Source organism: Telmatherina bonti (genome assembly GCF_933228915.1).
Source record: "Telmatherina bonti genome assembly, chromosome: 19".
NCBI classification, from domain to species: Eukaryota; Metazoa; Chordata; class Actinopteri; order Atheriniformes; family Telmatherinidae; genus Telmatherina; species Telmatherina bonti.
Window position 1 is genome coordinate 7,893,010 of NC_136617.1, and position 21,175 is coordinate 7,914,184.

General features: G+C 45.0%; 1 protein-coding gene across 8 annotated transcripts in view; it reads left to right on the plus strand.

Moving 5' to 3' along the window:
• Nucleotides 1–19,451, plus strand: part of macf1a (microtubule actin crosslinking factor 1a) — a 323,394-nt gene extending 303,943 nt beyond the window's left edge. For 5 of the 8 annotated variants that reach the window (XM_079258488.1, XM_079258490.1, XM_079258494.1 and 2 more), the window contains 15 exons: nucleotides 56–250; nucleotides 339–611; nucleotides 693–881; nucleotides 2,160–2,271; nucleotides 2,361–2,506; nucleotides 2,594–2,756; nucleotides 2,831–2,985; nucleotides 4,687–4,761; nucleotides 6,047–6,064; nucleotides 6,609–6,726; nucleotides 8,407–8,469; nucleotides 13,865–14,082; nucleotides 15,543–15,665; nucleotides 16,667–16,769; nucleotides 17,357–19,451. In XM_079258488.1, the coding sequence (XP_079114614.1) occupies nucleotides 56–250; nucleotides 339–611; nucleotides 693–881; nucleotides 2,160–2,271; nucleotides 2,361–2,506; nucleotides 2,594–2,756; nucleotides 2,831–2,985; nucleotides 4,687–4,761; nucleotides 6,047–6,064; nucleotides 6,609–6,726; nucleotides 8,407–8,469; nucleotides 13,865–14,082; nucleotides 15,543–15,665; nucleotides 16,667–16,769; nucleotides 17,357–17,604 (2,199 nt within the window). In that variant the 3' untranslated portion in view covers nucleotides 17,605–19,451. The remainder of the gene's footprint in view (nucleotides 1–55; nucleotides 251–338; nucleotides 612–692; nucleotides 882–2,159; nucleotides 2,272–2,360; nucleotides 2,507–2,593; nucleotides 2,757–2,830; nucleotides 2,986–4,686; nucleotides 4,762–6,046; nucleotides 6,065–6,608; nucleotides 6,727–8,406; nucleotides 8,470–13,864; nucleotides 14,083–15,542; nucleotides 15,666–16,666; nucleotides 16,770–17,356) is intronic. The other 3 variants (XM_079258495.1, XM_079258491.1, XM_079258489.1) reach the window with 3 other exon arrangements.
• Nucleotides 19,452–21,175: the final 1,724 nt, after the last annotated feature.

Genomic DNA, 21,175 nt, shown 5'->3' on the forward strand with positions numbered 1-21,175 from the left:
ATGAGAATGAAGGACGCTCCTCGTCGTCTTCATCAGACTTTGTTTCATCCCGCAGGCTTTCCAGAAAGAACTGGGTAAAAGAACCGGCAGCGTTCAGGCTCTGAAGCGCTCGGCTCGGGACCTGATGGAGACCGGCCGCGACGACACCGCCTGGGTCAAAGTCCAGCTGCAGGAGCTCAGCAACCGCTGGGATACGGTGTGCGCCCTGTCAGTCACCAAGCAGACCCGCCTCCAGCAGGCGCTCAAGCAGGTCGGACCGGACCCCACGGCGGGCTTTTCATCAGAACTTAGTCCTGGTTCAGTCCTCAGGTCCTCACACGTCTTTTCTTCTGCGTCAGGCGGAGGAGTTCCGCACCGCCGTGCAGGTGCTGCTGGAGTGGCTGTCGGAGGCGGAGCAGACGCTGCGTTTCCGCGGCGTCCTCCCCGAAGAGGCGGAGACGCTGCAGGCGCTGCTGCACACACACCGAGACTTCATGGGCACCGTGGAGGAGAGGAGGGCGGACGTGAACAAGGCCGCCGGCATGGGGGAGGCCATCCTGACGGTGTGCCACCCCGACTCCATCACCACCATCAAACACTGGATCACCATCATCCGCGCGCGCTTCGAGGAGGTCAGGACGGTCACCAGGACGTAAAGTTACAAAAAAAAACTCACCTGATGTCATCAGCTTCCTGGTAATCTGGTCGTACAGGTGCTGACGTGGGCCAAACAACACGAGCAGCGGCTGGAGACGGCGCTGACCGAGGTGCTCAACAACGCCAACCTGCTGGAGGAGCTGTTGTCATGGTTACAGTGGGCCGAGACCACGCTGGTCCAGAAGGACACGGAGGCGCTTCCTCAGGACATCCCACAGCTGAAAACGCTCATCGTGGAGCACCAGGTGGGCTCGCTTCGGACTCACAAGCCGCGTCGTGTTTTCATTCGTCCCCCGCTGAAGCTTGTTCCATCCTCCACGAGGAGCCAGAACTTTGTTCTTCTTCTCGAGGCTCCGAGAAGAAAATGACGTCATTTTGTTCACGCCGACGCGTTTGAAGACAGTTCTCGACACATCGGGCTGGCAGAACGTTTTTCTTACGGGGCTCCGAGAAGTATCGTGTGATTGGTCAGACATGTGAGGTGGGCGTGGTTAACACGGAGAAAGCAGGAAGCAGAGTTGCTGCTTCCGCGTTTTTACTGCTGCAGGTAAAACGGATTGTTTTGATGCAAACAGCTGATCGAGGTGGTGAGAAAGTACGACCACTTGGACCCGTGCATGGCCCGCCCCGCCGCGTGCACGACCCGCCCCGCCGCGTGCACGACCCGCCCCGCCATGGACAAAGCTGCTCGTTAAATATGAAACTAGAAACTCGGAGAGCGGAAACCTCCTCCAAGCATGATGTTAAAGAATCCTTTTAAAACGTTCCTGGATCCAAACGGTGATCCGGATCACCTCCAGGATTTAATCAGTTCTTCATTTTTACATTTCCAACCACTCTGGAAATGTGGTTAAAAATCCGTCCGTAACCTTTTGAGTTTTCTTGAACACAAAGACGGCGGTAAAAACATGACCTCCTTGGTGGAGGTAACAACTGGGTTCATGGCAGATAAAGCAGACGTCGCCCCCTGCAGTGACCCCTCCCCGCTGCAGACCTGCTTCTCCTGGAGGACGGAAGGACCTGACGAACAAGAAGCTTTTTCTTGTTCTTGCTTCTCGTGGAGGATGGAACGAGCTGAAGTTTCAGGACGAGCCAAACGAATAAAGAGTGACTTACAGTCTGGAAAACACAGGAACAGTCAAAGCAACCACGTTGTCTCATGTTCAGTGAGGAATATTTGGCATTTTGTGAGTTTTTGCACATTTTAGATGTAATTTCATGTTAGATATCTGAAAAATTTAAGCATAAATCCTGATAAATAATCCAAAACGGAGTCTTCATGAAAGAGTCCCTTAAATTTCCACAGTATCTGGAACTATCTGCTACTTCCACCAGTTTCCATACGATCCCTGACCAACTGCCGTGATCTGACTCAGTTTTTATACCAGTGCTTCACACAACTCTTTTCTTCACATCTTTCGGCTTGCGCTTCGTTTTTCATAAACTCGGAAGAAGAACTCGGTTCTTGCTTCTCGTGGAGGATGGAACAAGCTTTACTGACTGCTGGTGTTTGTGTTCTGCAGACGTTCATGGAGGAGATGATGAGGAAGCAGCCGGACGTTGACAAAGTGACGAAGACCTACAAGAGGAAAGCAGCTGAGCCGCCCAGCAGTCTGGCGGAGAGGAGAGGAGCTCGTACGTCGCCTGGGTTTACTTCTCACTCAGCAAACTTTCACTCGTTCATAACAGCGTGTGTCAATAATCCAGTTTAAATATCCTGTCAGGAAAACAGCAGCAGCAGCAGGCGGCCGTGCAGGTGTCTGGAGGAAACCCGCGCCTCAACCAGCTCTGTGCCAAGTGGCAGCAGGTGTGGCTGCTGGCTCTGGACCGCCAGCGGAAGCTCAACGACGCCCTGGACCGGCTGGAGGAGGTAGCTGCAACGTTGGCGCCACAGGACGGAAGTTTCTGGCTGGATTTTGACCGTCGCGCTTTCTTCCTCTGTTTGTTCCGTCCGCAGCTGAAAGAGTTCGCCAACTTTGACTTTGACGTGTGGAGGAAGAAGTACATGCGCTGGATGAACCACAAGAAGTCCCGCGTCATGGATTTCTTCAGACGCATCGACAAAGACCAGGATGGAAAGATCACACGGCAGGAGTTCATCGACGGCATCCTGGCCTCCAGTACGAAGCCCTTCTGCTTCCTCCTTCCTCCTTTTAGACACATTTATATTAAAAATCTCCTCTTCTCTCTGCAGAGTTTCCAACCAGCAAGCTGGAGATGACGGCTGTGGCGGACATTTTCGACAGAGACGGAGACGGTTACATCGATTACTACGAGTTCGTCGCTGCCCTGCATCCCAACAAGGACGCCTACAGACCGACCACCGACGCCGACAAGATAGAGGATGAGGTGAGGGATACCCGAGCAGGTTGGAAAGCCTGGATGTGCACGTAAACCTCCACAGAGACTCGTTTTTACCAGGAAATGGAGAACAACACAACACGTGTTTGTTCCAGACATAAAGCAGCAGCAGTTCTGTGTTAATGGGCTGCAGATCTACTGAGTTCTATGACCAGTAAGACCAGTAAACACACGTCAGGCCACCAGGAAGAGGCCTGGTATGGATCAGTCTGTCCCTGTTTCAGGGTTAAATGGGCCCATTTATTCTGCACCAGTCTGGTTGTTTCGTACCAGACGTTCCATCAGACGAACATGACAGATATTTTCCTCAGTCCACTTAAAAAAGACATAGAAACAGATTTTCAGTGTGTTGATGCTGGATGAAGGTTTGATGGGCTGCTTAGAGGCTTCTGGTGTTCGAATGACCTTTGGCGATCTCTGATAATTATTGTTTCTTCAGTTTCTTCAAATTCTCTTCTATGTCAGACGTTTAATTTTAAAAAAATCTACGTTCACTGGGAAAAACCAAGCGGCAACCTCCAACGGTTAAAAGTGAAGCCTATGTGGAAGTGCATAAAACAGCAGTTCCCCCTTCATCCACTAGGGGCTGCAAAGCAGAGCAAATCCCCATAGACTCCCATGTTAAAAAGACCAACTTCACAGCAGAAATAAACATGTTTACAGCCTGGTTCAAAAATCCATTTTATGTTTAATAGGTCAGGTTTACCTTCATGACAACTGTGGGGGAAGTTAATTTTTTTCTAACTCGCCCGTTTAAAAGTAATTTAATCTCGAAATTTGGCATATTTAGGGGCGTGTCCTTTTGACTGACAGGTACCCGATCACCCGCTTCAAGTCAGAAGAACGTAGAACAACCACGGTTTTAGTAGGGCTGTGACGATATGCTTTTGTCCTGATTCAATTCCAATTTTTTGGGTGCCGATTCGATTTAAATTGGGATTCTCACAATTCTTTGATATTGCTGATTTTTGTTGATTAAAAACAAACTAAATGTATGAAACCTTTTTTTTTTTTTTTTTTTTTACTCGTCATTTTTCTTGATTTCAATTCGGAAAAAACAAAACAATAAGCCAGACCATCATTCTGCTGCTATAACACCCAAGAAGATAAGTAAAAAGATCAATAAAAACAATAAAAATGACCAAAGAAATTTACAATGGAATATTTTTATTTATTTGAAAAAAAAAAATCTATTTTTTAACAAAAAAAAATCTATTTTAAAATTGTGAAGCAAAAACTCCCAATTTTCAATTTTTCGATTCGATTTTCCCACCCCTAGTTTTTAGCCGGTTAACAACGTGACTTAGCTTTAGCTTGTTTACCTCCGTTAGCTGGTTAGCTCCTGTTATGTCCGGGTTAGCTCGGTTAGCTTTTAGCTGGGAGTTCGCTCGATGTCAATCATCCACCATGACGCCCACAGCCCCCCTCTCAGCTCCACCTCTTTGCCCATATTTGTATTTTCCGGGTGAGATGACACGCATGCCCCTGCCAAGATGGTGATGGTAGGAACCGCCCACCAAGCTTCAATTCAGCTCTTCAGAAACCTACGGGTGACGTCATGGAGGCTCCGCCCATCTTTTATATACAGTCCATGGAAAATACGATGCAAATAAACTGTTGTGGCTTCGGTAGTTACCAGCGTGCGTTAGTGAACATGCGTGGACTGACACGTTGTCTGTGGTGGTGCAGGTGACGCGGCAGGTGGCCCAGTGCAAATGTGCCAAGAGGTTCCAGGTGGAGCAGATCGGAGAGAACAAGTACCGGGTGAGTCATCAACATCTTTGCTTAAAACAATCTTTTTTATTTTTTATGAGACTGTAAAATAAAAGAAAAGTAGTTTTAACTGATGACAGAACCGGATCAGAGAGGATCTAGCAGAAGCTGATAGGTTGTTGTCATGTTTACTCGTCTGAAATCTGAAAGTATTTTTACTGTAAATCTGTTTGACTGTGTTCATATGAGCTGTATCTGCTGCATCTGCACTCCTCTCATCTTCATTTCACTGCTCATTTTCTCACGTCTGTGTCCGTCTCACATCATTTAAATCCTGACCTTTTCACGTTTCTCGTGTTTCTGTATCATAACATCACAACACTTCATGGTAACATAATTATAACGTGTTTGTAGCTTCTCCCAGTGTCTTCCATCCTCACATTAACATGTCATTAATGTGTTATGGGTACAGTGGTACTCAGTCCACCAGACAAGAAGAAACTATAAACAACGACTAAAAAGTAGTAAAATAAAATATATGCTTTTTAGGAAATAGTGGATTGTACAGCGGACACATGAAGTTATTTATACATGTAACTATAACTGTGTTATAGTATTAAGCATATTAAGCTGAGGTGTTCCAGCTCGGTCCTTGAGGGACCTTTAAACTGTGTGTAACTATGATGTTCTGACCAGTCAGGATATCTGAAAGCTGGGACTGAGACTAGCAGGTCTGATCTAAACCAGTGAATACATTTATAAACACTGATACGTATGTAAATGTGAAGGGGGAGGGGCTTCTGATGGCTTCATTTACATATTTTTATATGAAGAGATTTTTTAATTTGAATGAATGAACTTTTCAGAGTAAGTGGAAATGAAAGTTTTGATGAGTTTATTAGAGTATTGATTAAAAACGAAAGAACCAGATAAGATGGAGGTCCGGTGGGTTTAGGGTGGACTGGTTAAACTGGGCGCCCTCCACAGCAGTCTGTGTGTCTCTGTAATGTCTCCCAGTAAACGTGAACTCAGCGTGGAGCGTTTTCATCACTGCTACACCCTCCTCCATCATCATCATCATCCTGCTGGGTGATGACGCCCAGCGTCCCGACTGCAGGACGCGGGGGATGTGTTTGCTTTCTGCGTCTAACCTCCACCTGCGTCCACGTCTCAATCCGCTAACCGCCAGCCGCCGTAACCTTCACGAGCACGCCTTCTGGAAGATGCTGCCGTTGATACAGCTCAGACGGCACTTTTCAGTACATGTTGTTTCATTGTGGCTCTGTTTCTTTCCCCCTCCTGTTCCTCTGCTCCATGTCGGCCGGATTTATTCTAGTTCTTCCTCGGAAACCAGGTAAAGTGACTCCCGCTTGCTGTGCGCGGACGCGTGGAAGCTGCTTCCTCGTTCTGCAGCCACACAGCGCCTTCTGTTTCCACAAAGACAATCTGTGAATGAAAGGAGGATTTTATAAGAAGTGCACGTCTGTGTGTTTGCAACGTGGAGGCAGGTTTCACCGTCCGCTTGTGTTTCCGCCGTCATTTGTTTGGTGTTTGGGGACAAATTGCACAATGCGAGGCGACATGGCCGAGGTGCTCATTAGTGGCGAGGAGATTTACAGCGAGCTGAAGCTGCTGGGAGAGAGATCCAGAGGATTCCTCTCTGAGCTGCTTCCGCTTGCAGATGTGCTTCACTGGGGGAAACACTGAACTTCAGCCTCCTGGTGAAGATCACAAAGCTTTGGTTTGGGCTGCTGGGTGGATCGGGCTGCATGGTTTTTCTCTCGTTGCATGAAGTAGATGAGGTTCTCCTTGGTTTAGACGAATCAGAATCAGAATCAGAAAAACACTGACTGTCACTTCCCTCGTTTGGCTCCTTCCTGCCCTTGAACCCTCTCCAGTTCGGAGACTCCCAGCAGCTTCGCCTGGTCAGGATTTTGCGCAGCACGGTGATGGTGAGAGTCGGAGGAGGCTGGATGGCTCTGGACGAGTTTCTGGTGAAGAACGATCCGTGCAGAGGTGAGCGACTTCACGCACCAACGTCTAAACATGTTTCTGTCTCATAAACCTCCAGGAGCCCGGCTGGTTCTGCAGCTTGGAGGGAAATAATTACAAATAATTACAAGAATGTCAAAGTTTTCATAGTTAGGAAAAGGTCAGAGCTGAAAAACTCGCATCCATCATCTGCAGAGAAAGTGTAGATTAGCCACACCGTGTTGCACATTCTGGTTCCCAGCTCTACAAACCGGTCGGGTTCCTTTTGGTCTTATTTTAAACAAATAAAAATATAAATAATAAGATAAAAATGCAAAGCGTCTTGAGACGGCATTGCCGTGATCTGACGCTATTTAAATAAAGTTGAATTGAACTAATTGTTGGTCGTCACATAAACTTGACAGCAGCAACACTTTCTGACGTAAAATATTAATGATTTTTCTGCAGTTTCGTGACATTAAAGAGTTAATAACTGTCTGTACGCCCCGCTGTTGCAACACGTTAGCATCCTCTGCTAACTGGTGCTAACTACGCTTCACATTTCTCGTCATATGAACCACGAATCACACAAAACTCTGTATTTATGGCCGTTAGCGAACTGGAATGTTTAGAAGCTGCGCTGCAGGAGAAAAGTAGGCTGTGTGAATTTCACACACACTTATCGCTCATTTCCACCAAACAGATTTAATCACTTCGTATCTGACGGCTAATTTCTGCCCAGCGGGCATTCAGCTGCAACATTTTACTGTCCTGCCGTAAATCCACCCTAAAAGTTCCAAATCCACTCGTAGTTTAGCACAGCGGTGTCCAAAGTCGGCCTTCGAGGGCCATTAACCTGAAGTTTTCCTATGTTTCCCTGCTCCAACATGCCTGACTCAAGGTAAATGGATCTGCAGAATGACTCATTCATATGAGACAGCTGTGTTGGAGCAGGTATAGCAGGATTATGGCCATCAAGCCCTAAAGCTGGTTTCTATCCACAGTAAAATAAAGTCTGATTTTAGAGTTCAGATTCCCCGCAACACGGTGGGACCTCAGCTTCACTTCCTGTTGACGATGAACCTTCAGGGGGTGTCAAACTCTGGCGTCTGTTGTTTCCCTGCTCCAACACACATGATTCAAACAGCCTGTTGTCAGCTTGTGGCAGCGAGCCTGCAGGGTAGCAGCTCAGCGGTTTGACACCTCCGCTTGACACCCTGAAGTCTGACGTTTGGACCGAACCGCTCGGTGAAACCAGTCGTTGTCGGGAAGTTTCCCAGCAGCTGACTGGAAATCGTCACGTTTCCACACCAGTCAGGCTCCAGCACAGGAACGCCGTTCACGGTGCAATGCTCCAGCGGAGCATCCGGACTCGTTCGCCTGCACACGGACGTGAAACAAGCGAGTGAGGTTGTGGAATGTCAGTCGGCAGGGGATGCAGCTGCCCCTCTCTCTGCAGCGCTTCACCGACGTCGCTGTTTCTGTTGTTCTCGGAGTTGTTTCTCTCTCTCCATCTCTCTGTTTTTCCCTCTGAGACCCGTCCTCTGTCCATCCTGAAGGACTCCATCACCTTTTCCTGTTTTATTTCTGTGTAAACACACACCTCCCCCCCTCCATCTGTTCATTCTATAATGAAACTGTAGTACTGCATGGTGCATGGTCCTCAGTTCTCTCCCTCTTCCTCCCCCCTTCTCTTCCTCCCTCCCCTTTTTTCTCTTTCCTCAGTGCAACATCCAGGACTTAAGATTCTCCGCTCCGACTCCAGTAGCTCCATCTCATCTCGTATAGGTTGGACTTCTCTATCTCTCACGTTGTCTCCAAGCTGCCTGTCTTTTCTTGTCTCCTGGACCCTCTCTCTCCTCTGGGCTTCTCTCTGTGATCACCTGACTAACGTCTGCTCTGCCTGTCGCCGCTGTATTCCTGTTTTCTAACACGTTTCAGGGGCGACCGATGCTCGTGCGGACCCCCTCTTGTCAGATGTGTGTGTGATTTTGTATGATAAGTGTGTTTCCAGGAAGTTTGAGACTCTTCGTCCCCCCTCCAGCATGCAGATATTTCACGTTGTCTCTTGTGTCTCTTAGTGACAGTCACTCCTGGCTATTTCTGCTGCCGAGGTATCTACACTTCCTGTTCCTGTCTTTCACTCCATTTCTGTCACTCTTCATCTTCGTCCATCTAAACCACAGCTGTCCTGTGTGTCCATAAATGTGTGTGTGTGTGCGCGCTCTTTCTAACCGTGGTCAGGTTTGCGTGTAGAGGCGTTGATGTGAGTCGTGTCTGTGCCGTATGTTTGCCTCATGCTTCCCACACTCACCAACAAAGCAGGACTTGGCCAATCCCTGGTCTTCACAGTCTGTGTCTTTTAAAAAACCGTCAGAAATGTGTGAAGACGACTGGAAGCCATAGTTCTGGTTTGATCCCAGACAGAAAAAACGTAAAGTAGCCTGAGAGGCGGAGTGTAAGACCTGGGCCTGGCCAGCCTGGGTTTCTAATAACGCTGGCTTCCAACGCGGCTCCTTTAAATGTGATGGCTGGTTGGTGGGACACGATTACAGGGTGCACCTGGCTGGCTTTAAGTGGGGACGTAATTGCAGGGCGCACCCATTAAGACTGACTGTCCTTGCTGTCCGGTTGCTGGGGGCGATGGCCGTGAAAGCTGCAGCCCTCCTCTCCTCCCCCTTGTCTTTGTTTCTCTCTCATTCCATCTCTGACATCAGAATCTGTTTCTTTCTTCACTCTCTCTTCGTGGCTGGCTTCTCCAGGCTTGTTGTCGTCTGCTGAGGCTGCTGCACCACTTTCTGTCCAAGAATGCTGCTCCTTGTCTCTCTGAAGACGGGAGAAACCCTGAATCTGGGTGTTCTCCTGATGAGCATCAGCCAGGCATGACGCCCCCGCCACCCCGGTCCTTCCGCCCCCCACCCACACCGAGCCAAGAGGCTCCTTCACAGCAGGAAGTAGACCTGAAAGCGCTGGTTTAAACTGGAGAGCAGGGAGGCTGCGCTTCGCTCCCAGTGCTCTCTGATGCTTCACGATGGAAACGCAATGAAAGTGTGTCAGAAACCTGGAGACGATTGTCATCACTGGAAGTTCCCTTTTTTATTCCGTTAGAGAGACATTATGTCACATTTCCAGTTGTTTACTGGACAAAATCCATGTCTGCATCTGGATGGAAATTTGTTATCGACAGCGATTTTCTTTTCTAAAGTTTATGGTTAAGATCTCCATTAGCAACCTGAGCAGCATTTGCAACCTGAGCAGCATTTGCAACATGAGCAACATTAGCAGCATTCGCAACTTTAGCAACATTCGCAACATGAGCAGCATTAGCAGCATTAGCAACATTAGCAGCATTCACAACATTAGCAGCATTTGCAACATTAGCAACATTCACAACATGAGCAGCATTAGCAGCATTAGCAACATTAGCAGCATTAGCAACATTAGCAGCATTTGCAACATTAGCAGCATTCGCAACATTTGTAACATTAGCAACATTAGCAGCATTCACAACATTAGCAGCATTAGCAACATTAGCAGCATTCGGAACTTTAGCAACATTCACAACATGAGCAGCATTAGCAGCATTAGCAACATTAGCAGCATTAGCAACATTAGCAGCATTTGTAACATTAGCAACATTAGCAGCATTCGCAACATTAGCAATGTTAGCAGCATTTGCAACATTAGCAGCATTAGCAGCATTCGCAACATTAGCAGTGTTAACAGCATTAGCAACATTTGTAATATTTGCAACATTAGCAGCATTAGCAACATTAGCAGCATTCACAACTTTAGCAACATTAGCAGCATTAGAAACATTAGCAATATTTGTAACATTCGCAGCATTAGCAACATTAGCAGCATTTGCAACATTAGCAGTGTTAGCAGCATTCGCAACATTAGCAACATTAGCAGTGTTAACAGCATTAGCAGCATTCGCAGTGTTAACAGCATTAGCAGCATTCGCAGTGTTAACAGCATTAGCAGCATTCGCAGTGTTAACAGCATTAACAGCATTCGCAGTGTTAACAGCATTAACAGCATTCGCAGTGTTAACAGCATTAGCAGCATTCGCAGTGTTAACAGCATTAACAGCATTCGCAGTGTTAACAGCATTAGCAGCATTCGCAGTGTTAACAGCATTAACAGCATTCGCAGTGTTAACAGCATTAACAGCATTCGCAGTGTTAACAGCATTAGCAGCATTCGCAGTGTTAACAGCATTAACAGCATTCGCAGTGTTAACAGCATTAACAGCATTCGCAGTGTTAACAGCATTAACAGCATTCGCAGTGTTAACAGCATTAGCAGCATTCGCAGTGTTAACAGCATTAACAGCATTCGCAGTGTTAACAGCATTAGCAGCATTCGCAGTGTTAACAGCATTAACAGCATTCGCAGTGTTAACAGCATTAACAGCATTCGCAGTGTTGGCAGCATTTGCAACATTCGCAGTGTTGGCAGCATTTGCAACATTAGCAGCATTAACAGCATTCGCAGTGTTAACAGCATTAACAGCATTCGCAATGTTAACAGCATTAGCAGCATTCGCAGTGTTGGCAGCATTTGCAACATTAGCAGCATTAACAGCATTCGCAGTGTTAGCAGCATTAGCAACAGTAGCAGCATTAGTATGGCGATAAGCTCTTATAATGTACGCACATTAAAATGTCAGTAATTTGCCCATAGTTCAGAAGATCACAGCGTGTTGGAGAAGATTATTATCAGATCATAGCTACATTGCAGCGGCTACACGTAACATGTTCAAACCGGTGAGACTGTCATTTCAGTGTTAGGTGGAAGGACTTATTACACAGTCTGTACGTTTACACTGGAGTTTAAATTTCTGTTTAATTCCAAATAAAAGTTAAATCCACTTTAAACTGATGAAAAATGACCATGTAAACACTTCGCTCCTAATGCAAATTTTGATTGGGAATTAAACTTAATTCCGATCTAAGTGACTGGTTTATTCATATTTTAATCCCAAACTATTTAATTCCTCTGTCATGTCAACCTTCGTTCCGCTCTAAGTTAATTCCAGTCGTTCTGAGCATGCTCGTTACCTTGTCCTGTCCCGATGACGCGCGTTGTTTTACCTCCCGTGTTCGTTGGTCTATCTTTCTTCTCCTTCTCAGTTGCTGCAGAAAGTAAAGTAGTATGTTCGTGTTGAGCTGCTACTTCACATTCATAATAACATAGCAGTAAAACTGGTACTTATTATGTAGTTTTTACAAGTTACGACTGAAAAGACGAGAAGCAGGGAGCCAACTTTGTTTATTTCCGGTACACGTCATACGTCACGTGCACCCTCTGTCCAATCAGAACCCTTCCCAACCCGCCGCTCTGAGGAATTAAGTCAGGACGTGTTTCATGTAAACCTTCATTCGGAATTATTATTTTCATGTAAACTCGTAGGAGAATACGTTAACTCCAAATTATTGATTGCGAATAATTTAATTCCGAATAAAAAAGCCAAACCATTTAACCACAGCCAGTGTCCCTTTAAAACACTAGAAATACAGATCTGGTTTGGTCTAAATGCTGCAGCTTGTACCGGACGTGTTGCGTGAGTTAAAGTAGTTTATCAGTACGTTGACCCGCTTGGTCACTGGTCTGGGATTTTACCTGAGATCAAGACTCATGGTGGCGACATGGACTGTATATAAAAGATGGATGGAGCCTTCGGCGGTTAATGGTGAAGCCTACGCGGAAGTGTATAAAACTGCAGTTCCCCCTTCATCCACTAGGGGCAGCGAAACAGAGCAAATCCCCATAGACTCCCATGTTAAAAAGACCAACTTCACAGCAGAAATAAGCATCTTTACAGCAGAATAAACATGTTTACAGCAGAAATAAACATGTTTACAGCCTAGTACAAAAACCATTTTAGGTTTAATAGGTCAGGTTTACCTTCATGACAACTGTGGGGGGAGTGAATTTTTTTCTAACTCAACCGTTTAAAAGTAATTTAATCTCAAAGTTCGGCATATTTAGGTGCGTGTCTTTTTGATTGACAGGTACCCAATGTCTCACTTCACGTAAGAAGAACGTAGAATAACCGCGGTTTTTAGCCGGTTAACAACATACAGTCTATGGGTGGCGACCATGTTTTGTAAAGATTTATTCAGGGATTCCTGGTTTCTGTTCACAACATTCAGATGGAAACCATAAAAAATGTGATCAGACAGTCGAGGGCCCAGTTCACTGGAGGATCAGACTGGACTAAACTTGTTCTGCTTTTATTTCATTTCTTGTCTTTAATCTGGAATAAAAACGAAGCTGCTGTACCTTGTCGTAAAATGAAACTGCTCATGTGTGTCGTTAAAGTTTTAGGATGTGCATCATCACAAGCAGCCTCTGTTTGTATCAAACGATGAATGTGTCGGGTTTCTGCAGCTTATTGTGCATTATTTCTGCAACGTTGATTCCTTCTTGGCATATTATTGAGTTTTAGACCTTTAGAGAAAAGCCAGAAATGTTTGGCTTCTGTTTTAAATGTCCAGATAAAAAGAGACGGGTGTCCTCTCTCAGTTTAGGATTTTCTGTTTGAGGTTTGCATCATTGGTTTCTGCTCAGATCAAATCAAACTTTATTTGTATAGCATTTTTGGTGCTTAAAAACAATACAAAGTGCTTTACATAATAAAACAATTTACATCAAAATAGATAAAACACACATACATCCATAGTCCCCTTACTCCCACCCACCCACACCCTCACCCGTGTCCTGTTGGCCCCTATAACAGTTGAAAGAAGACGATCTTTCAGGTCTGAAAAGCTTCAGAAGGTGTGACAAGAAGAGGGTTTGGTGGACGTGTGAACCTGCAGCGATGGCGATGTGTCTCCAGGTTCTGTCCCCACAGCGAGTGGACAACTTGCTGACTTTCGTTACGTGTCAAACGAGCGTCCTCGTACCTTTGCCCTCACATCCTCGCTGCTGACCTTAAAAAATGACTCAAAGTTCAGTCGCCGTTTCCCCCAAACCCCCACCTCCCCCAAACACCTGCTCTGCACACATGCACTCACAAATGCAACATGCACCAATCTGGATGTCTGCAGCCATGGAAGCACTGACTCTCCCTCACTGCTCGCTGCCTCTGCTGCCCCCTGCTGGAGGAAAGCTGTGAGCCGCCACCAGGAAACCCGCTCATTTCTCTGCTTCTCTTGCTTCCTGTCTGCAGCTCGCGGTCGCACCAACCTGGAGCTGAGAGAGAAGTTCATCCTTCCTGAAGGAGTGTCTCAGGGTCTGGCTCCCTTCCGCTCCCGGGGCCGCCGCTCAAAGCCGGGCTCGCGCAACGCCTCACCAACCCGATCGTCCTCCTCAGCCTCCCACAGCGGCGCCTCCCTCCCCTCGGCTCCCTCCACCCCCGCCACGCCGACGGCCTCTGCTTCATCCAGGGTGAGTTTATAACAACACACCGAACGCTGCAAACCTTCAGCCTGTTCTTTTTAACGTCTAAAAACCAGAAGTCTGGATTAGTAAAGTCTCCAGCCTACCAGAAACTTCGAGCGAGTTGCCCGGAGAAACTGATCAGATGTTTTAACCAACCAGCTTTCTGGTCTTTTTTCTGCTGAGGACCAAGTTGTCTACAATAATCTACCGCCGTCGTTCAATCTAATGGTTTTACTTTGATCCAGTTTTACTTTTAATACTCTCGTATTCCAGTCGATTACATCTGCAGGGCATTTATTCAGTGTAAGGGATCAGTTACTGATAATTTCATGGAAGGTTATTAACTACTGAACATGGTCGATGGTAGTTAAACTACTAGTCAACTAACAAACCAGCCGTCTCTGGTCAACCTTTATAAACTGGACCCTGCAGAACCAGGTGGCCTTATAGCAGGTTTACAGTGACCCTTCTTGACCGAAGTCTGAAGGTTTTTCTGGTTAGCCGAGAACTTTAAAGGCCAAATGATTGAAAAACAACAGAAATGGAAAGAAATGAGAACTTTGTTGATCCGTAAACATTCATTCTGCTGTATGTGCCCTGACAGCCATGATATCTGCTTATTTTCTCCGTTGTTACCGACTTCTTCACCATTTTCTGCTACTTCCGGGTCACATGAGTCCAACGGGAACGGTTAAGCTCGGCACCAAGGCCAGTTGGCGTCCCGCTGAACGTTTACGTACCAGAAACATTAAAGTAACAGCGGTGTGTTTATTTCAGTCGGACTATCATGTATCTTAAAAGTCCAGTTTTAGTCCGACTAAAACAGTAATATTTTGTTTTTCTTTTTTTCCTTTTAAACTCGTTTTTGTCCTTAATTACAATTTTTTAATGAACTTTTATTTGCATTTGTAAAAAGTTTTTTGTTTTTTTTTCAATTCTATCCAGTTCGTCAAAACACACACATATACACACACCCATACACACATCTCCATGTAGTCATCATCAGGATGAAGGACGCTTGTGTTGTTATTGTTTGTGTTTGTCATGAAAGTTCTGCATCAAAGCATTTCTCTGTGTTTGTGGCAGATGCCTAATGTCCGTTTGTGACATTGTACGTGTGTTTTTATGGATTTCGTTGCATATTGTGCCTTGTTTGTCATCCTGTTGTGAGAAATCACCGCATCCTTACATGTGAAATTTATTTTTTCTTCTTTTTTCTGTCATCTTTTTGCCTTTGTCCTCCGTTCCTGTCATTCAACCCTCCTAACCCGCCTTCAAAAATGTTCCTCCTGCTTTGTCGGGTTACCGTTTAAAAACCAAAATCATTCGCTTTTACATAACACGCTGCGCTGCACCTCCAACCTTTTACTCCTTAATTCACCCCCCTTCTTCCCTACATTTGCATCTCCCATGCACTGCTTTTCCTCCACCCATCCTCCCTTCCTTACTTCCCTTCCTCCCTTCAGTCCTCCCACACTCACTCTCGCGACTATGCCAAGCCCTGGCTGGCACACAGTAAAACTCCAACGCCAACCAAGTACCATTGCTGCCCAGATCACGGTCACAGCCTCAGCACTCCTGGGCAAGAGGTAACTCACTCACCTCACCCAACCACCCACCTCCCCGCGCCACCCAAACCCCCGCGCCACCGAGCGTGCTAAAGCACTAACGCACACGCCTGCCGAGAGTTTGGCTGCTTTGACGGTTTTTAGCTGCTTTTTGTGTCTGACTTGAAAGACAAGAATGTTCATTATGTCAAGTTTATTGGTGAAAACGTTAAAGGTTTTAGTTTAGACAAGAGTATGAAGTCATGAGCATAAAGTAGTTTTGCCTGGATAGAAAATAAATAAATAAATAAATATATTTAGCTTCTTTTTTCTGTTTTAGGTTGAAAAAATATGCAGTTATAAAAATAATTTGGCAAAGTTACAAAATGTGAAATTATTCTACTTAAAATTTTAATTTAGGCAAAAATGGCATGAAGTCATCTGTACAGAGTTGTTTTAATAATAAAGAATAAAAAAACGGACTATTTTAGCTGTTTTTTCTGTTTTTGGCGAGAGAAGAGAAAATAATGGAAACATGACATTTTCAAGGTTTTTACAAGAAGAGCATTAAGTCATCAGCGTAGAAGAGTTTTAACTGGGCAGTAGTAAAAAATTTACGTTTAAAATTAAGTCTTTTTTTAAATAAATCAACTAATATTTATGATAATAATATAAAATAAAATGACTTTCTACATAAACCTGTAGTATTAACAAAGAGAAATCTTAATATTAGTATAAAAATAACTACAAGTTATGGGAAATTATGAAAATAATTCGTAGAAATCTTAGAGCGATGCTCAAATCATCCATACAGTTCAGTGTATTCACGTAGCAGAACTTAATCGGATTGTAGCGTCCAGTTTTTGTTTATTATAGTTTAGTATGTGAAGTGTTTGTTTGTTGTGTAATATTTGTTTGTGTTCCTACAAATGTTGTTTGTTCTGATGTTGAAGTCTTAACAAAAACTGTTGTTTTAAGCAGAATGCTGTTGTCAGTAACAGCGAAGTTTTTCCTTGCCTGATTTTTTTGTACGTTTCCTGCAGGGCGCGGCGTCCGGGTCCAAACTGAAGAGGCCGACGTTCCACTCCAGCCGAGGCTCATTGACGGGAGAGAACGGAGGAACGACGCACGGCAGCAAACGGACTGGTGAGACGCAACACATTTCTACTGTTGGTTGGATTTATACACTCATTTTATGTATTTAAGCTCCTATTAATTATTTATTTTGATCATTTTCAGTGTTGTTTCTTTTATTTTTTCCCATTTTTTTCATATATTTCCTTTGTTTTTATACAATTGCAAATAAATGAAGGGGTCAATAATTTTTTCAATGTATTTCCATGTAAAATGTAAGATAGGGAGCAGAAAGATGTTGATAGAAACATCTCAGACCACACAAAGCTGAACTGTTCAGGTATGAAACATATATTTTGGATATGAAATATTTTTAAAATTCATGCTTCAGAAACAAAGTAAGAGAAAAAAACCCCGAAACAATCCTAATTCTGATAAAAACTTTCCCCTCGGACAAGAGTCCGGTGTTTCCAGTGAAAAGCGTCCAGCAAATCTCATTTATACTCTGTTATGTTGCTAAAAACTGCCATGGAAACGCAGCGACCATGATGAGACCATGAAGACATCGTGAGATGAGCTCCAACAGATTCGCTTCACTTTCTGTAGCCGATGTCTTTGTCCGAAGTAACCTTTCTCCCTCCCTGCTCTGATCCCGTCAGATCCGAAGCGCGGGGCGTCCACCGCCAGCGGTCCAGCCAGCCGAGCCGGGAGCCGAGCCGGAAGCCGGGCCAGCAGTCGCCGTGGCAGTGACGCTTCGGACGGGTCGGAACTTCAGGACGCTCGCTCCGTCTGCTCCGACACTTCCGACACCCCCCGACGTCCTGGCAGTGGAGCCAAGCCCTCAAAGATTCCCACCATCTCAAAGAAGACCCCCAGTCCAAAGACCCCTGGGTCTGCAAAGAAGTAAACCAGCCGCAGACAAACGCCGCACAGAGTGGACCGGCGCCGTCAGCCATGTTGGCTTGGAGGTCCCGGCCTGGATCCGGACGTGGACTCGTCTGAACACGATGCACTATGACTGATCGTTTCCAGGGGAAAGAAAGAGATGGACAACCTGAGCGAATCTCCTTCTCATTCTCTCCCCCGTCTTTAAAACTGACTGTGAACATGCACAAGAGGAGAAGACTTCTGGTCCGGTTCTGGGACGAACCGGACCAGGCCGTAGTCAGTGGGGTCAGTACCGACTTTTCCCCTTTAAGATCCCAGTTTGCCTTCCAGTGTGCTTCTTCTCCAAAAACTTCCCCAAACACCGACTCATGTGATGCTGCCTTACTTTGTGTTACACACACTTTCCACAACAGTGACAAACACACTGTGTTTGTCACTGTCACGGGGGGGGGCAGGGACACGCCGCCACCACAGCTCCACAAACAAAAACAGCTCCAATGACAGTCGGGAAAATAAAAAGAAAGAATTGTGGGTAAATTATTTTGGCTTGTGGGCCACATGCCTCAACAACGCGTCAAAAAGGAAAATATGCAACGACTGCCATGTCGCTTCCCCCCCACTACCACCACCTCCACCTGAACTGGTTGGCGAGAAAACAGTCATCTCAGCAGCGGAGAGGCGGAGATGCTGTCCGACACAGAGCGGCTAACCTCAGACTCTGCTGCATCTGAGGGCAAACACTCACAGATGGAAGCACCGCAGAGCAGACTCCTCCCAGCCGCTGGAGCGCCAGCCTCCGCCGCGCATTTCTGCAGAAAGGCCACTGTGGTTTTTCTCACATGCCAGCGCAACAATCCCACACACAAAAATCACAAACTAGCAACAGAAGGGACTATTTTTACGGTGACAACTAACAGCACATTACTGATATGCGACACGTGTAACCTAACATGATGTTAACAACCATGTTCGCAGAGTCCGACAACCAGCATGCACTAACTGTCTCTTCCTCTGCTGTTCCACCTATGCTGTGTTGCCCTTAGCAACCCAGCTGCACACACACACACACACGAGGTGGTGTGTGTCTGTTACAGGAAACAGAAGAGGTCATTGACTCAAGTCACTGTATGCAAAGTTTTCATTTGCAATTTTTTTTTTGTTTGTTTGTTGGTTAATTTATAATCCAGTTTTGTTATTTAGCTTGAAAGAAAGATCTATTTATTTTTTGTTTCATGTCATATCACCATTGGCAGAGAGTGATTTAGTATTACGGTTAACAAATTTGTGATTTTTGTACCGAGAAGATGTCCACTCCGCTCTCTTGACATGGTTTGTGTGTAAATGAGAACATTTCTCAGTAGGATTCTACTGCAGCCTTGTGTGTTCAGTTTTCTTTGTTGCTAATGACGACCGTTTCCTGACCAAAGGGGTTTCCCTTCATCTGTAGAGAAAACTACAAATATGAATGACAGGGGGGATCTGGGCAGAGGATGAGGAGGCGTCCTTCCTCGTTTCCCTTCCCCAGCGTCTTTTCTTCTAGGCTTTTTTTCAATTGTCCTGTCTCTGGCAGGGCCGAGTTGTCTCTGCGTTATCTCAGTGTGAGAGATGAAGTTTATGAAACTAATGAGATGACAGTAAGAAAGAGACATCTAAAGGTGATTTTTATTTATTTATTGTCTCTCTGAGGGGGGAGGGAAGGGGTCCGGGGACAGAAGAGACAAGTCCGCCACCTTTTGATGCTGCTCTCCTCTCAGTGCGATGAGGACGACGATGTGGACGGACGAGCTTTACCAGGAGTCACTTGTGTAAAATTAAAACAAAAAACTAAAATTATAAACATTTTTTGTTCTGTTTTTGTATTAAAATATGCTTGCAGTAAAACTGGTTCTCCACTTTCATTTATTTTACTTTGTTCTGTAAATATTTTGTAAAAATTACTTTGAGTTTTTACTTTTTCTCATAATGACCTTGAGTCTCACAATTATGTGATCAGTTATCTCTATTAATACTTATAATGATGCATTTGAATCTCACATTTGTTGTATGATGACCTTTTCTTAAAAGGATAGTCATGAGTTTAATTTATATAATTTATATGATTCATTATATGAATTAGAATTTAATTCATATAATCAGCACACTGAATGGGGGAAACATGGCTGCTCCAGTTTTGCTTTTCACCTGAAATACTCATCAGTACACTACCCTACACTGCAGTATACTATCCTCTAATAAGTCAAATGTGTTCCTCAAAAACACAAATGATCCGTACTGATTTACCTACTTAATCATAATCTGGATTTTTCATTGAAATTGGTGAAATTCAGTGAAATTACAGCCAGTTTAAATTGAGAAGTAAGGCAACCGCTAATAGTTGCTAACCGCTAACGGTCGTTTCCAGTTAGCAACTATTAGCTGTTTACGGCAGTTAGCAACTATTAGCTGTTTACGGCAGTTAGCAACTATTAGCTGTTAACGGCAGTTAGCAACTATTAGCTGTTAACGGCAGTTAGCAACTATTAGCTGTTAACGGCAGTTAGCAACTATTAGCTGGTAACGGCAGTTAGCAACTATTAGCTGGTAACGGCAGTTAGCAATTATTAGCTGGTAACGGCAGTTAGCAACTATTAGCTGGTAACGGCAGTTGCCGTCGCAGCAGGACCTGGCAGTTAGTAGCTAATGGCTAACACCTGAGCGGCTGTTGGCGGGGATTGCCTTAGGCGGTATGGTGATTGTCGCTAACTAGTACGTGCAAATTAGCTGGAAACTTCCGACTTGCATCTAGTCAGGAATGGCATCGTTTACAGTTGAAACTTCAGGACTAAGAGGTGGTTGAGTTCTGCAGAATGATAACAGTCACTCTAAGGTATTACAAAAACGTAAAAATATTACAAATGTTGGTTAAATAAATCCAAGGAGAATGTTGCTGATAATGAAACTTTTTGTGAAACTTAGGTAATTTTTTTTACTTTAATTGCCGATGAGGAATAGTAGTATTACACGGATTTTTGCAAGAAATATTTTTAATTAATATAAATTGCAGAATTGAGAAACTCAACCTTTTTTTTTTTCTTTTTTTTTTTTTTTCTTTTTAAAAGGACTTCCGGTTTTTGTGCGCTTAAGTTTAACTGACAGGGTAAATCTGTTTCCGGTAACACCACCAAAGTGAACAATGGCGCAGACCAAGAACAAAAGTTTCTGCAGTGTACCCCAGTGCTCTAATTCGAAACAAAAACAGCCCTATTTACACTTTCACGAGTTTCCACAAAATGAAGAGCTGCGGGGGAAATGGATCAGGGCAGTTCGACGAGAGGAAGGGAAAAATTTCGTGATTAGTAGGGGAAGCACGCTTGTTTGCAGTCAGCATTTTAATACCACGGACTACCACGATGGCGGCGTGAGGTTGAAGACGGGGGTAGTTCCCAGTCGCTTCAGGTGGAATAATTTCCAGAATTTAAAGAAAAGACATTCAGTTAACAAGCCATCCGCTCACCAAAGAGTGGATCAGGACACAAACAAAGGCGGGAGAAACCAAATAGACCACAACTACGTAAAACACCTCCCTCCCAGTAAGTAGGCCACGGATGTAT